At 42.1% G+C, this 16,829-nt stretch overlaps 1 protein-coding gene across 2 annotated transcripts in view; it reads left to right on the top strand.

Moving 5' to 3' along the window:
• The window catches only part of PITPNM3 (PITPNM family member 3), a 358,693-nt gene that overhangs the window by 249,377 nt on the left and 92,487 nt on the right, over positions 1-16,829 (top strand). For both annotated transcript variants that reach the window (XM_072138218.1, XM_072138217.1), the window contains exon 6: positions 14,819-15,008. In XM_072138218.1, the coding sequence (XP_071994319.1) occupies positions 14,819-15,008 (190 nt within the window). The remainder of the gene's footprint in view (positions 1-14,818; positions 15,009-16,829) is intronic.

Below are 16,829 nucleotides of genomic sequence, written 5' to 3'. Positions count from 1 at the left end.
TCCCCCGGTAAATAGCCTGCCAGCCCATATCCCCCGGTAAATAGCCTGCCACCCCATATCCCAAAGTAAATAGCCTGCCACCCCATATCCCCCAGTAAATAGCCTGCTATCCAATATCCCCCAGTATATAGCCAGCCCCCTGCCCCAGTAAATAGCCAGCAGCAGGGGAAGCCAGAGAGGTGAGTTTTGATATATTTTTTTACTCGAGTATAAGCCGAGTTTGGAGTTTCAGCACATTTTTTGGTGCTGAAAAACTAGGCTTATACTCGAGTATATATGGTCATTAAAATATAAGCTAATATGTAATTTGTTGTTATTTAAAATGTTGCTCCCCTTAACGGAAAAATGTTTTGGACATAGTTAAACAGTTTATACGGTTGAAAAAATAAATATGCCCATTAAGTTCAACCAAGGAAGGAAAGGGACTGGTTGAGGAAGGAATTTGAAGGAAACATAACCATCAATGATATTTAGATGTAAAATGCATCTAGACCTTTCTTGAAGCTCTCTGCTTGGCTATTCCACAGACAGTTCTCATAGTAAAAAAGTCTTGTCACCTCTGATAATTAAATCTTGTTTTCTCCAGACACTTGTTTTCTACACTACAATGAAGAATTAAAATGCTACTACCCATTCAATCAGTCCTGTTATTTTGTCCCTGTGGAGGAGACACAGGACAGAAGATGGCCACTGGTCACATGTCCCCACCACATGTCCTGCACCTGCCTGAGCAGGTCATGTGATAATCACTAAGTTTGGCTGTAATTAGTTGGTTGCATTGCATCCAGTATGACCAGTGTTCTGGTGAGACATCATCTCAGTGAGGTAATGTGCAGTGATGGCAGTTACACATCATTACTATGGTAACAGAGCAGGACAGTCTGTTATACCATCAGTGGGAGCAGTGCCTAAGTGGGAGGAGGAGTTACTGAAAACTGAAGGATCATGGGAGATGTAGTTGTAGATGGTGGCTATCTTGGAGAAAACTCCGCCTAACCCGATAAAATGTTGTGCAACATAAAAGCAAACTATTTAAACTATTAAGTGATTAATGACATTGCATTCTGTTTATAGGATTATATATTTTTTCCCAGAATACCCCTTTAATGGGAACCTTCCACCAGATTTTACACCATTAAACTAATACACTCCTCAGGTAGGGAATGAAATATCCATTCCAGAGTTCCCTCTTTTATGTGAAATCTCCTCCATTTACATTTTAAAAAAATCTCCTCCAAAGCCATGTGAAAATGACCAGAGACGAGTCATGTATAGAGTCTGATGTCACTTCAGATGACTATATCTTGGGCTCCATCGTTATCTAGAGCCATGCTTTTGGTATTATATCACACATATGAATATCATCTTCTATATCAGGTGCGTGATTCTGTGAGCAATTAAACACAGAGTTGAGAATATGAACTGCAGATCCAATTCCTGCGGATTGACCTGGTGGTACCACGCCGCAGCAAGTCCAACCTGCTTTGCGACAAGCTCTGGTGAAGACCGGGTGCCACTTAGACTCCGCTCCATTGTGTTGGCTTATGTCATCGGCCTCAGTGGTTCAATGGGTCCACTAACCTGAATCCTGACAGTTAGACAGTGATGCCACAGTGTAGACATATTTATTGTGGTGATGTTGCAGTACAGAGATGACAATGCAGTGATGTCACTGTAATGAATTTATACTAAGGATGATGTCATAGTAAAGGTGTAATAATTATCATTATGGTAATGCAACAGTACCGAAATATTCAAAGCAGTGATGTCACAGGACAATAAAAATAAAGACAGTGATGTAACAGTACAGAGATAATCATTATGGTGCAATCACAGTGCAATAAAAATAAATACAGTGATGTCATAGTACAGGGATAATGCACACAGTGAGGTAATAGTACAGGTATAGTACACACAGTAATATCACAGAACAGAAATAATACACAGAGATGTCACAATGCAGAGATAAGAAACACATAAATGTCACACTACAGCGGTAATGCCCACAGTGAGGTCATAGTAAAGGGATTGTACACACAGTGATGTAACATTACAGGAATAATACAGGCCGTAATGTTACAGAACAGAGATAATACAGTGATGTCACAGTACAGGGGTAACACACATAGTGATGTTACAGTACAGAGATAATGCACACAGTGATATCATCATACAGGGGAGATGCTTCATGGTCAGTTGTCCATGTCAGTCTCACCTCCTCCATTTTCATATCGGTGACCTAATGGTTCTCATGGTTTGTGGGGGCCCCAGTGGTCTGGCCCCTATTTGTCACCTACCCCTTTAGGCAGATGTTGAATGTTGTTGAATAGAGACCCATTTAAAAATGCGTCATAATCACAAAGACATATAAAACTGTTCACATCACTTTCAGTGCTAGTAGTTTCCTAGAGAATTTTGGGAAAAATAATTCACATATTACAGTAAGTATTTACAATTCAGCCACAGCCCAGAGCCAACGCTCAGTATATGATACCAAAAGTACAGGGCACAAAGAACAAAGTTTACATTTCCCAATTTTTTTTTCCTTTTTTCTTGATTTATTACATATTTATCGGAACATATTTGTAATATGTGGAATACATTTACTAACTTTATTTCACCATAGCTTTTTCTTGAGTCGTTTTTTGGGCCAACAGGGATTGATTGTTGTATAGAGATGAAAGTCAGCATTGGGAAATTGACTGCGTTTTACCCCCAGCGGTTTGTTCTAATATCATGCCTCAATAAGCTAATAAATGCATCCACTGATCCATTCTTTATTGGAGGTGTGAAGAGGGATATCAGTCTGATTTGATGAGCTTAAGTCTTCTTGTTGTTCCCAAGATTACTCAAGGGAAAAGGATTTCACATGTGAAAAAAAGGCAAAATTGACATTGGCTTACCCTCAATATTTTTGTATGATTCTTTTTTTTAATCAGTAGAAAGAATGTAACATGTAAAATATACAAAGTACCATATATACTTGAGTATAAGCCTAGTTTTTCAGCACAAAAAAATGTGCTGAAAACCCAAACTCGGCTTATACTCGAGTAAAAAAAAAAATATATCAAAACTGGGGCAGGGGGCTGGCTATATACTGGGGGATATGGGCTGGCAGGCTATATATTGGGGGCAGGTGCTGGCTATATACTATGGGGCAGGGTCCAGCAGGCTATATAATGGGGATGCTGTGACCAATGCATTTCCCACCCCCAGCTTATACTCGAGTCAATAGGTTTCCCCAGGTTTTTGTGGTAAAATTAGGAGCCTCGGCTTATACTTGGGTCGGCCTATACACAAGTATATGTAGTATAGTACAGGTAAGACCTACAATGTATGAGATGGGAATAGATTGTGGGAATCTAAATTGTACATTGAGGGAATGGCGTAACTGTAAGTATCAGTAAAAGTCACTACAACTACATGTTGTTTGTCTAGTTGCAAAAAAGACTTAATGGTACAGGCAATCCCCTATTTAAGAACACCCGACTTACACTGTGACCTCTGGTGAAGCTCTCTGGATGCTATTCTCAGGTTCCGCCATCTCTAGTTGGAAAACACTTGTCTCTGCTACACCAGATTTACCACTGTGATGATGAATTCTGGTGAAGTGTAAGACTGTCAGTTCCTACTTCAGACCTAGTTTAAGTTGGTCCAAACTGTGGGCCAGAATTTTTGGCACACTGACAATTTCCTGCAGGCCCTGCCCCCTTCTCGCGAGGCCTTGTCCATTTTCCAAAGGCCATGCCCTCGTAGTTTGACAAGTCGGAAAAGTGCCAAGTCCATGAGAATTCTGGTACAAATGCATTACTAAATTCATCCCACCGTGTCGGATGGGTAGTAGAAACCACGCAAGTCCTAATGTACTGATGGCTCAGTGTACTAACTGGTAATATACCATGACGCCATTAAAAAAAAAATGAAAACTCCTGACAACCCTACAGTTCTTCACCAAAGCCTAAGTAGTTAAAATAGCAAAAAGTCCAGTAGAATATCCCAACATGTTTCCAAATAGAAATGAGTGGATCCGAACTTTAAGTTAGGGTCCAGGTACGAGTGCATCCTGTGCGACCTGAACATATTGCCGAGTTGGTGGCCGTGCAGCCGATGAGCCAAATTGACACCCCTAGCTACTAGTCATGGCTGCGATTGGCCAAGTGTCCCCCTGACCATCCACAATTTTGGCTTGTAGCTAGAGGTGTCAATTTGGCTCATTGGCTGCAAGGCCACCAATCCGGCAATATGTTTGGGTCTTAAATTATTAATATCGGTGCACAAATCACAACTCCGTCTTGATAACTGCTTTTTTTGGTGCGGAATCTGCAGAAATCCAGGAATTAATTTTGCGGGAAAGAAAAGAATAAGCTCTTTCTTTATATTTTGCATTCCCTGCTATGTATTGCTTTAGGCTATCTTCACAAATTACATATTACATACAGTTTCCAGGACAGATTTTGTTGCCCAAAATCTGCAGCGTTACAGTAGCAGTAAAGTACATTTGATTTGGAAAAAGTAATGAAGATTATGTTTTTTTCTGTGCAGAAATTGATGTCTAATCAGGAAAACAAATTAATGATCATGTCACTTTTCTGCCTTGTTTTTGCTTCTTTTTGTTTGTGTTTCTTTCTACGTTGGGCTAGAGAAAATCTGCATTAAAACTTTGTTTTGATGGAGATTTTTCCTGCAATTGAAACTCAAGCGAAAAATAGAGGTAATATAATAACAAGGGGAAAAAAAACATGTAAAAACGGCACCAAAAATGCACATGACACAAATCGGTATGAAAAGTGAATATTTTTAGTGGTTTTACAAACAGTTTTTGTCATGACAATTAGCATTTTAACCTTAGCCCAAAAATACACACAAAAAGTGCACCAAACCAAAGTGCAAAAACCTCAAAAACTTTTTGTGCAACAGCTAAAGTCATAGGGGGTCATTTACTAAGGGCCCGATTTGCGTTTTCCCGACATGTTACCCGAATATTTCCGATTTGTGCCGATTTCCCCTGAATTGCCTCGGGATTTTGGCGCATTGGTGCTGGCATGCACGCAACGTAAATCGGGGGGCGTGGCTGAATGAAAACCCGACAGATTCGGAAAAAAAAATGTGTAGCGAAAATTGCACTTACCTTCACTCAGCCCGGCTCGGTGTATTCCAGTGCGTTCCGATGCTCTTCAGCGCAGCAGCGCAACCTGGTGGACGGCGGGGGAACTACTTTAATAAATCCCGGCCGGACCCGAATGGACCGGGTAAGTAAATCTGCCCCACAGTGTTTTCTTTTACAAAGCTAAAAAGCTCATTGTGTGTAGTAGAAGCTGAAGAGGCTCCTCTCAATGCCGCTCCCTTCTCATGTGTGCATTAGTATGATCAAAGGGCCGACACAAAGAACTGAAACAACTCCGCTTTATTACAGCTTGTCTGAACTTCTTTGGCGGCTGCTTTTCCGCTATTTTCCTTTCTGTAGGAGCATAATAAATGCGCACATTTGAGATATGACAGAAAGCAAACATCAGGGAGTAAAAAGGAAACAGGTGCTGTGTAATAGTCTGTACTCATTACATCTGAAAGACACATTATTTTATCAGAACAACTGATTTCATCGGGATCGGTATGACCAGGATATTTTGGTAGAATCCAGACCTGCCCTCTTCTGCCGAGCCATAGCAAATGGAATAATATCACAGAAATTTATTTTGATAGCAAAAGTGAAGTTAAAGGGATCTGTTACTTTGACAATGTCCGTGACAATGACAGTAGTAATGGCTGCTCTTCTTATTTTCTTAGGATGCACCAATCTTCGAAATAATCCTTTTTATTCAGCCTCTTCGTTCAGTAAGATAAAGTCAGGAAGGTGGGGGAGCTCCAGTTTACATGATGTAGTCAGGCTCCCTCCGCTTCCTCTCAGCCTTTTAGCTTCCTAACACCACCCCTAAGTGCCGACGTCATAAAGCTCCTGTCATTTCGGAACGTCCGGCTTGTTCGGCAACAGCACATACATGGGTGTTTGCCGGAAAAAGAGAGTCCCGTCGCAGGAGGTGGTGGAGGTGATAAGGTGGTGAAAGCTTGACTGCATGGCTGAGGTCCCCACCTCCCCATGTTCTTGACTTTATTTTAGGAAATTAAGAGGTTGATTCAACATTTTTTGAAATAATGGAATGTAAACTAAATACCAAAGTTTCAAACAGGACTTTAAAAAACATCTCTTTCTACAGAGAAAAGAGAACAAAGATATTTCTTCAGCTCGATGTCCTGTGTAGCCAGTTCACGGAGTATCTGAGCCGGAGTCAGTAGATATAGGAGAGAGACATAGAGATGTGTCCAGCACTCGACCAAATCCATTAACCCGTTCACGACCCGTGACGTAATAGCACGTCACGGGTCGGCCATAGCCGGTAAGTCTTTGCTGCATATTGCAGCAAAGGCTTACCGGTTACACCCGCGATCGCCGCAGGCAAACCTGCCGGCGGCTTCAATCTTACGTCGCCATCTTTTCGAGGATCGCCCCTCCCCGTGATTCCATCGGTCGCCATAGTAGCCTCGGGTCTCACTCGGGTAGGCTACTTCGGGTTAACCCATGCATGAGGAGTAAAATCCCCATATACTGCCATACTGTAGTTTGTTAACACTTTGAGAGCTTCATAGTAAATAAAACGAAATGGAGGTAAAATTTAGAATGTTCATTTAGCCCTAAATGTTACATGTTCACAAAAGATAAAGGGAGAAAACCCATGTTAAAATTTGTTATGCAATTTCTTTTGAGTACAGAGACACCATGGGGCATATTTACTTACTCGGTCCATTCGCGATCCAGCAGCACGTTCTGTGTGGAGGATTCGATTCCGGCGATTCACTAAGGTAGTTCCCCCGACGTCCACCAGGTGTCACTGCTGCGCTGAATTGCATTGGAGTTCACTGAAGTTCACCAAGCGACACTTTTTTTTTTAAATGCAGGGTTTTCGTACGGCCACACCCTCCGATTTCCGTCGCATGCACGCTGGCGCCGATGCACCACAATCTGATCGCGTGTGGCAAAACCCCAGGGAAATTCAGAAAAAATTGGCGCAAAACAGAAAAATTCGGGTAACGTGTGGTAAAAACGCGATTCGGGCCCTTAGTATATGACCCCCCATATGTTTTGATGTTTTTTGTTGTATGGGTGCAGAGAGGGGCACAGATGGGAAGGAGGACCATGCAGAAGCCAGTTTTGCCCTATAGGATGTAACAAATTTTAGTGAGTTATAAAATATTTGTTTTTCTGTTAATGTTACCATGTGAGGACTTATTTTTTGCAGGGTGGGATGCATTTTTCAGTTATACTATTTTGGAATGGCTTTGCTCTATTCATGAAAATGTATCCACTTTTTTGTAGGATGTAGCAAAAATTGAAGCAACAATAGGGCAGTACGGTGGCTCAGTGGTTAGCACTACAGCCTTGCAGCTCTGGGGTCCTGGGTTCAATTCCCATCCCGGTCAACATCCCACACTCCAATACATACTGGTAGGTTGATCAGATTGTGAGCCCCATTGGGAAAGGGACTGGTCTGGAAAGCTCTGTGTAATCTGTGTGTGCTATATAAAGGAATAATAAAGAAATTATAATTAATATATCCCCCCTCACAAAAAAGTGGTTGACTATGGCATTTAACAGGTTAAACACCCGCAATTGGAGCACACTCCGACTGTTACAGTGCTTCTTGTTACCTATATATTCGTCACTGAACATTAACTAGCAGAGTTCGGTGACTCATATATCCGTCGCTGAGTGGCACCAAGTTAAGAATGGTTGGGCCATTATACAAGCGCTGCCATCTCCTTAATCCTCATACGGTCACATGTATCATAGGTTTTTGGCTGCCACTTTTTAAAGTTTCCTGAAGTTGGTCTACTTAATCATTGCAATGTACCTTAAAGGACACCTGTCATCAGGTCCCTGCCACTAGTCCTGTCACCTCTTCCTGTTGGAGCAGCTCACAAGGATCCCATCCCAGCCTTTATCTAGTTATTTCATACATTATTCATTGTAAAATCACATATTTTTTATCATGTAAATGAGGCTGGTCACATGGTCAGAGGCAGTGATGTCACCCCTGTAACCCCTCCCCTCTCCTCCCCCTGCTCATGTCTGTGTGTAATGTATAGTAAAGATGCTATATGTGTGCTGCATCTGCTGACATGTGAGAGACACAGACATCAGCTACACATGAATCTGACATGTTCTGCTGTAACATGGCTTGCCTAGAGCTGCTGTATCTCTCCTATACACACACATGCACACACAGGCTGCAGGGGGCGTGGTCACCAGCACCAGGAAGCACATCATTATACAGCCTCACATCATTATACAGGCTGTCAGTCAAGCACTGGGGGTGTGGCTGTGCCTCCCACTCATGAATAGAGTGGACAGCTTGAATATGCTAATGCTCCATTGGACATTTCACAGGTCATTTGCATACAGCTTTAGGACCTAATTGCTTAGGTTTACAGGCATGTAGAGGGACAATGAAGGGATAGAGGCAATGCTCTCTAATGGCAGTTTATGAAAATATATTTAGTTTAGGGGGGTTATTTTGCATGACGGGTTCTCTTTAAAGGGCACCTACCACCACAAATCTACCTATAAATGTAGATCGGGTGGTAGGTGGATCAATGGGACGTGAGGATAGCCCTTTTAAGGGCTAATCCTCACGTCCCCACACTTCTTTAGTAACTTTTATTTTGCTTTTATGGTAATTTTATTATGCGGCTACTGGGGTGTGGAGTAGCCGCATCTGAGATTACACGAGGCGGTCACTCCGCGCCCCGGTAGCCTCTTTTCCCCTCCTACTCACCATCTTCGGTGATCGTCCGACGATCCTGCTTCGGAGCAGTGACCGCGCAGGCGCGGGCCTGCTGTTCTGCCCATGCGGACGAGGGCGCGCAGCTACGAGCAGCTGCGCGCCGAAGATGGTGAGTAGGAGGGGTAAAGTGGCTACCGGGGCTTGGAGTAGCCGCCTCGTGTAACCTCAGATGCGGCTACTCCACGCCCCAGTAGCCGCATAATAAAATTACCATAAAAGTCAAATAAAAGTTACTAAAGAAGTGCGGGGACATGAGGATTAGCCCTTAAAACGGCTATCCTCACGTCCCATTGATCCACCTACCACCCGATCTACCTTTATAGGTAGATTTGTGGTGGTAGGTTCCCTTTAACTTTTTTTCCGCATGTGATAGATGAGTTGTCTGTTTATTTCAGTTTTGTGACTTTTTGTAGTGTGCCACTATTTAGTCCCAAAAGTAAGTCTGGATCTAGCATACTCTGTTTTGGGACTTATTAGGTGCAAGAATGAGACAATTTCAGAGCCCAAAAGTTTCACAAGTTGAACAAACATCTGGGCTACAAAGATAAATCCGGCCACGGCACTAAATCTTTGAGACAACGAACTTTGGTGTGCTGCTTGATTCTGCGCCCAAAAAGTCTCAAACTGCGAAAAGTCTCACAAAAATTTGCAATTAAGATACATCATTGTTATTTTTATTATTTTGACATCTGCTGCTGTAATTACTTATGTGCTGTCACACCTACTGATGGTGATTCCATTTTTCTAGTGCATTGCATATATTTATGTAACTATGATTTTTGAAAATTTTTGTATGGATGAACATTCTGTTTTCTGTATTCTGTTTCAATTGACTAAGTTTCGAATGACATAAATTATAGATTCAAAATCAGTTTAGACGTTTTAGTGACAGATAAATACTAGAGATGAGCGAGCACTAAAATGCTCGAGTGCTCGTTATTCGAGACGAACTTTTCCTGATGCTCGAGTGCTCGTCTCGAATAACGAGCCCCATTGAAGTCAATGGGAGACTCGAGCATTTTTCAAAGGGACCATGGTTCGGGAATAAAATGTGTTAATTAATTGAAAAAGAATGTCTTCTGATAAGTTAGCAGATGTATGCAAACATCTGCAATCTATTCTTCACTGTTCCGCGCGTATATTATCTCCCGACAAGTTAGCAGATGTGAAGAACAGTGAAGAATAGAATAAAAACAGTGAACACAGTGAACACAGGATCATTTAAGTGAAAAACACAGTGAAAAACACAGTGAAGAATAGATTGCAGATGTTTGGCACATCTGCTTACTTGTCGGGAGATACGCTGTCCCGGGATCCGCTGCTCTTCTTCCACTGAAGTCTCCCCGATGTCTCCGTGCCGCTGCCCGATGTCTCCGTGCCCCGATGTCTCCGTGCCCCGATGTCTCCGTGCCCCGATGTCTCCGTGCCCCGATGTCTCCGTGCCCCGATGTCTCCGTGCCCCGATGTCTCCGTGCCCCGATGTCTCCGTGCCCCGATGTCACCGTGCCCCGATGTCTCCGTGCCCCGATGTAACCTTCCCCCGATGTCTCCGTGCCCCGATGTTTCCGTGCCCCGATGTCTCCGTGCCCCGATGTCTCCGTGCCCCGATGTCACCGTGCCCCGATGTCTCCGTGCCCCGATGTCTCCGTGCCCCGATGTCTCCGTGCCCCGATGTCTCCGTGCCCCGATGTTACCGTGCCCCGATGTCTCCGTGCCCCGATGTCTCCGTGCCCCTATGTCTCCGTGCCCCTATGTCTCCGTGCCCCTATGTCTCCATGCCGCTCCGTGCCGCTGCCCGATGTCTCCGTGCCCCGATGTCTCCGTGCCCCTATGTCTCCGTGCCCCTATGTCTCCGTGCCGCTGCCCGATGTCTCCGTGCCACTGCCCGATGTCTCCGTGCCGCTCCCCGGTGTCTCTGTGCTGCTCCCCGGTGTCTCTGTCCTGCTCCCCGGTGTCTCTGTCCTGCTCACCGTGTTCTTCAATGTGTTCTTCACACATATATATTGTTCTTCACATACTATTTTGTTCGCACCGTTCCGCGCGTATCTCCCGACAAGTAAGCAGATGTGCCGAACATCTGTAATCTATTCTTCACTGTGTTCTTTACTGTGTTTTTCACTTAAATGATCCTGTGTTCACAGTGTTCACTGTTTTTATTCTATTCTTCATTGTTCTTCACTGTGTTTTTTTAATTAAATGCTCGATCTCGAGCAGGGGAAATACTCGTCCGAGCAACGAGCTGTTTCGAGTACCTTAATACTCGAACGAGCATCAAGCTCGGACGAGTATACTCGCTCATCTCTAATAAATACATTATTTCCTTTAAAAAATAAAAATAAATGTATTTGTTATGTAAATAGTTTTGTATTCACTTTATTTGCATAATTGGCACATGCTGAGGCAGTTAGATTTACTTCACATCCTCTATTATTTGAAGTTATTAGCTTTAAGTAAGTACAATACAGATCACAGAAGAGGTTTCCATTGATATGAAGAAAACAATTCTTTTATCAACCCCATGGGGGTCTTAACTGTTGGATCTCATGAAATATTGGGCCCTGTGTTACCTTATTCCTTATGATTGGTTGGGTCTTAGAGATCAAACACCCACTGATCAGACAATTAAGACCCAGCGGGATATGATCAGGAACAGACATTCCTTGGATTGTTCACTTCTAATGATTGCCCACTCCTATTGCTCACTCCTCCAACCAGGGATTTGGGTGTAGTGCTCACAGCCTGTTTTCCAGGGTATATCCAATATGGATGGCCCTATAAGACTATTGCACTTACCTTGGTATACTTTCTTATATGTGGCCAATCATAATTTCCCACATAGAGTCCAAAGCATTGAGTCTGAACTTTGGTTAACTTTTCTGTGGATGGTCTACAGTTATATATATTTGCTCTATAGTGGTAGGGTATAGGTCCCTAATCAATAAATAGATATAAATTCATATCAATTTTATTAACTCAAGTTTAAAATTATACGTAACTCTAAAAATCTATCAAAATGCATGTGGGAATTCAAGGCAGAGCTCTAGAAAACCAGGAATATAGCATACAGTATATATTACTTAGAAAATGGTGGGATGTATAAAAAAGCATATTGCAATGTATTTTGTCCTGTATATCTGCTTCCTTGTACATCCTACAACTACCAAACAACTTGAATATACAGAAAATATAAGCACAGATTAAAGTTCTACCTCAGTTTCTTAGCGCTGGTTCCTCTCCCTCCGACGCACGTTCTTCATCTGCTTCTTCAGGAGCCTGGCAACCCAGCTATTTAAAGAGAGGCTGGTCCAATGGCAAATCTGTAGGGCTATATCGAATAGCATACAATTATAGGGCAAATGTATTACTTCAAGGTTTGATCCCACCTTGATGGTGTATGTTCTCTCCATGTTTGCGTGGGTTTCTTCCGAGTCCTCCAGTTTCCTTCCACAGCCAAAAACATACTGGTAGATTGATTAGATTGTGAGCCCCATTGGGGACAGGGATTGATTTGGCAAGCTGTGTGTGCTATATAAATACAGGCATTCCCCTACTTAAGAACACCCGACTTACAGACGACCCCTAGTTACAAACGGACCTGGATGTTGGTAATTTACTATACTTTAGCCTTAGGCTACAATAATCAGCTATAACAGTTATCACAGGTGTCTGTAATGAACCTTTATTGTTAATTCTGGTTCTTATGACAATTCAACATTTTAAAAATCTAATTGTCACAGAGACCAAAAAAATTTTGTCTTGGGTTACAATTATAAAATATACAATTCCGACTTACATACAAATTCAACTTAAGAACAAACCTACAGAACCTATCTTGTACGTAACCTGGGGACCGCCTGTAAAGGAATTTTCATTGGACTACTTTGTTATGGTAAAATGACATTTATATATATACCGTAACACAACAAGGCGGTAGAATTAGATTAAACCTTAGATGTATTGAACAAGTACAGGCACATCTGGTAAGAAACTAGACTTATTTGTTCTTCTGCGTAGTGTGTCATCAAAAGAAAGAGAATTGTAATAAGGAATATTAGAAAATAATATAATCTATCACCTGAAGGATAAGATAACATGAATAATAGAACACAAGGCATGAAGGTCGGGTCCAACTGATGAAGTGTATGAATTGTTCTACAAAAGAGTGGAACACAGTAAATGTATCTGAAATGATAACATTTTGCTTTATATATGGAATATACGTATGGTGTTCAGATCACAGGAAAAACCTCAGGAAGGAGATTGACTTAAATTAGTTATGATTCCCTTTATAAATGTTGGTTTATATATTTAGTATTTTAGTAAACAATCAGTAGCACAATGTATTGTGAGTCTTTGATTCTTTTTAAATATCTGCTTATATTTTTTGCTGCCCTTGTTCCAAAATACTTCTTTTCCTGAATCTTTGTTATTAACCAGCCCTAAGTGAACCGACCCCAATGCTTCTCACATAGCTAAATATCTGTCCTAGATTCAGTTGTCACACTGTCCTTTTCTCACACATGACTGCTTATATTGATTTCTTGAAAGTACTAAGTTAGAACAAGCATTCAACCTATAAATAGAGAATATATAAGGTGTTGTCAAAGGACAAAAAAATTCTTTTTATTTATTTTAAACTGTAAAATAAATTTCACTTACATTTATACTTTTTAGTAGATTGGCATGAAGTGTCTTATTATAGCACAGACTCCCTACTCCTTGTTGGCTATGCTATTGGGCAGCACGGTGGCTTAGTGGTTAGCATTACAGCCTTGCAGCGCTGGAGACAAGGGTTCAATTCCCAGGGTCAACATCTGCAAAGAGTTTGGGTGTTCTCTGCGTATTTGTGTGGGTTTCCTCTGGGCTCTCCCACTCCAAAAACATACTGGTAGGTTGATTAGATTGTAAGTTTCATTGGGACAGGGACCGATTTGGCAAGCTCTGTGCAGCGCTGTGTAATCTGTGTGCAGTGTATAAATAAAGGAATTATTATTATTATTATTATTATTATTATTATTATTATGCTTTTAGGCTATGGAGGGCCTGTAGAGGGTAGCTGTCTATTCTTGCACAATTCTTCATAGGAGATGGTTAACTTAGCTAATGAACTGAGACAGTCAACAAGCATTTGACAGGGGCTCCCAGGGCCCACCAGAGGGTAAACCCTTCTAGGACTTATTATTGCAGTAGAGCCTGTGCTGACTGAAGGATCCTTTGATGCTCTGGTGGGCCACTGTACCCTAGCAGCCAACCCCCTTTGACTACATCAACAGGGGTACATTGGACTTTATCTCTACAGTGGGAAATCCTGGTGATATGGTAGTATCATGGTCCAGTCGGGAGTATTTTATGGGTCACTGATGATGTGATGACACCCAATCACCAAGTACTAAAGCTGCTGTCTTGAGCACTGTGACCAGAATTGTGACCCAGACAGGTAGCATCAGAAACCTACCCAACTCATAATTTCTGGGACCAAGGGAGACATTTCTGTGATCACATAATCCTTGGTAGTAGGCTCCGACTGGGCCTCACTTGAACAGGAGAATCCACTAGTTCTAGGTGGGCATCCACTCCATGCTTGATGGGGTACCCTTATGTTTCTTCATACAGATACCCTACATACAGCCATCCTATGTATACGTTATATAATATGGATAGGCTATATAAGAAACTCTAAACATAGCTGTGCGGTGGTGGGCCCCAAGATCAAATATTACTGGTGGACCATAGGTAACATTGCTTAGTAGTATACAGTCCACCAAAACTGGAGCCATTCTTTATTAACTCTCTTCAGTGATTAACATATGGTATTAATAGTACCCTTAAGATACTTCCTACAATTTGCCAACCCTGCAGACATGTTGACCCTGACTACTATAAATGCAATTGTTATGCTAGTCTAGATCTGCTATATTATCCTAGTGTCTCCTTCACTGATCACTATGACCAACTAACGTTCTGATGTTTTGTCCTTCCAGTCTTAACCCTTACAGCTACGATGAGAACTGCCTAAACATTAGTGAAGATCACATCCCACTAGCTGCCTTGCCACTGCTGGCCATCTCTTCCCCTCAATACCAAGATGCAGTTGCTATGGTGATCAGCAGAGCAAACCAAGTTTACAATGAATTTCTCAAGTCTCCGGATGGAGCTGGCTTTAATGGACAGGTAATACTGCAGTAGGTTGGATTCATTTGAATATCTTATACAAATATTCCATGGCCTGGGAAAATGTATGAATATTTATGCTGTGTATAAAATATATCATGTGCTGTAGCTATGTATAAGTATAATATACACAAGCTTTATATGACCTAATCCCATGAAGTTATTGATAAAAATAAGGTGAGAAAAATACTAAACAATTGGAAGTCCAAAAAAAGATGCACATAAAAACCACATTTCCTAAGGCAGCTGAGGGATGTTTTTGAGGTTTCTTGGGTAAATACTATAACTAGAGATGAGCGAACATACTCGTCCGAGCTTGATGCTCGTTCGAGCATTAGCGTACTCGAAACTGCTCGTTGCTCGGACGAATACTTCGCCCGCTCGAGAAAATGGCAGCTCCCGCCGTTTTGCTTTTTGGCGGCCAGAAACAGAGCCAATCACAAGCCAGGAGACTCTGCACTCCACCCAGCATGACGTGGTACCCTTACACGTCGATAGCAGTGGTTGGCTGGCCAGATCAAGTGACCCTGGGATAGACTAGCCGCTGCCCGCGCTGCTCGGATCATTCTGTGTCTGGATGCCGCTAGGGAGAGAGCTGCTGCTGGTCAGGGAAAGCGTTAGGGTGTTCTATTAGAATAGTGTTAGGCAGGAGTGATTCAACAAGAACCCAACAGCCCTTCTTAGGGCTACAATAACGTTATACTTTTTTTTTTTTTGTTTGCTTGTGGCTGGGCTTGCTGGCACTAGTAGTGCAGCTAGTACCATATTGTGAGGAATTTGCAGGGGGACTTGCTACCGTTGTGTTTAGCTCTTAGTGAGACACATATCCACCTCAAACACCAAAGTGGGAAAATTTATTAGGGGTTTGATTTCAATTAGGCACAGTCTGCCATTTCCTTTTTATTTTACGTTTATTTTTTTAATAACTCAGTGTCATCTCATCTGGCATAGCAGTGTGCTTTCATACTTGGCTAGAAAATAGCCATAGGAGAATCCAAACGGCTTACTTACGCCTACAGTAGCGTTATATATATTTGATTTCTGGTTGATCTGCTGGTGGCTGTCCTTGCTGCAGTGCATCTACTAGCAAATTGTGAGCAATTTGTAGTGAGACTTGCGACCGCTGTGTTTTGCGCTTAGTGACGCACATATCCATCGCAAAGACCGAAGTGGGAAAATTTATTAGGGGTTGGATTTCAATTAGGCACAGTCTGCCATTTCCTTTTTTATTTTACGTTTATTTTTTTAATAACTCAGCGTCATCTCATCTGGCATAGCAGTGTGCTTTCATACTTGGCTAGAAAATAGCCATAGGAGAATCCAAACGGCTTACTTACGCCTACAGTAGCGTTATATATATTTGATTTCTGGTTGATCTGCTGGTGGCTGTAGTTGCTGCAGTGCATCTACTAGCAAATTGTGAGCAATTTGTAGTGAGACTTGCGACCACTGTGTTTTGCGCTTAGTGACGCACATATCCATCGCAAAGACCGAAGTGGGAAAATTTATTAGGGGTTGGATTTCAATTAGGCACAGTCTGCCATTTCCTTTTTTATTTTACGTTTATTTTTTTAATAACTCAGCGTCATCTCATCTGGCATAGCAGTGTGCTTTCATACTTGGCTAGAAAATAGCCATAGGAGAATCCAAACGGCTTACTTACGCCTACAGTAGCGTTATATATATTTGATTTCTGGTTGATCTGCTGGTGGCTGTAGTTGCTGCAGTGCATCTACTAGCAAATTGTGAGCAATTTGTAGTGAGACTTGCGACCACTGTGTTTTGCGCTTAGTGACGCACATATCCATCGCAAAGACCGAA

Source organism: Engystomops pustulosus, chromosome 2 (genome assembly GCF_040894005.1).
Source record: "Engystomops pustulosus chromosome 2, aEngPut4.maternal, whole genome shotgun sequence".
NCBI lineage: Eukaryota > Metazoa > Chordata > Amphibia > Anura > Leptodactylidae > Engystomops > Engystomops pustulosus.
Note: the sequence above shows the minus strand (reverse complement) of the source record. Positions and strands in the feature narration are given on the sequence as shown.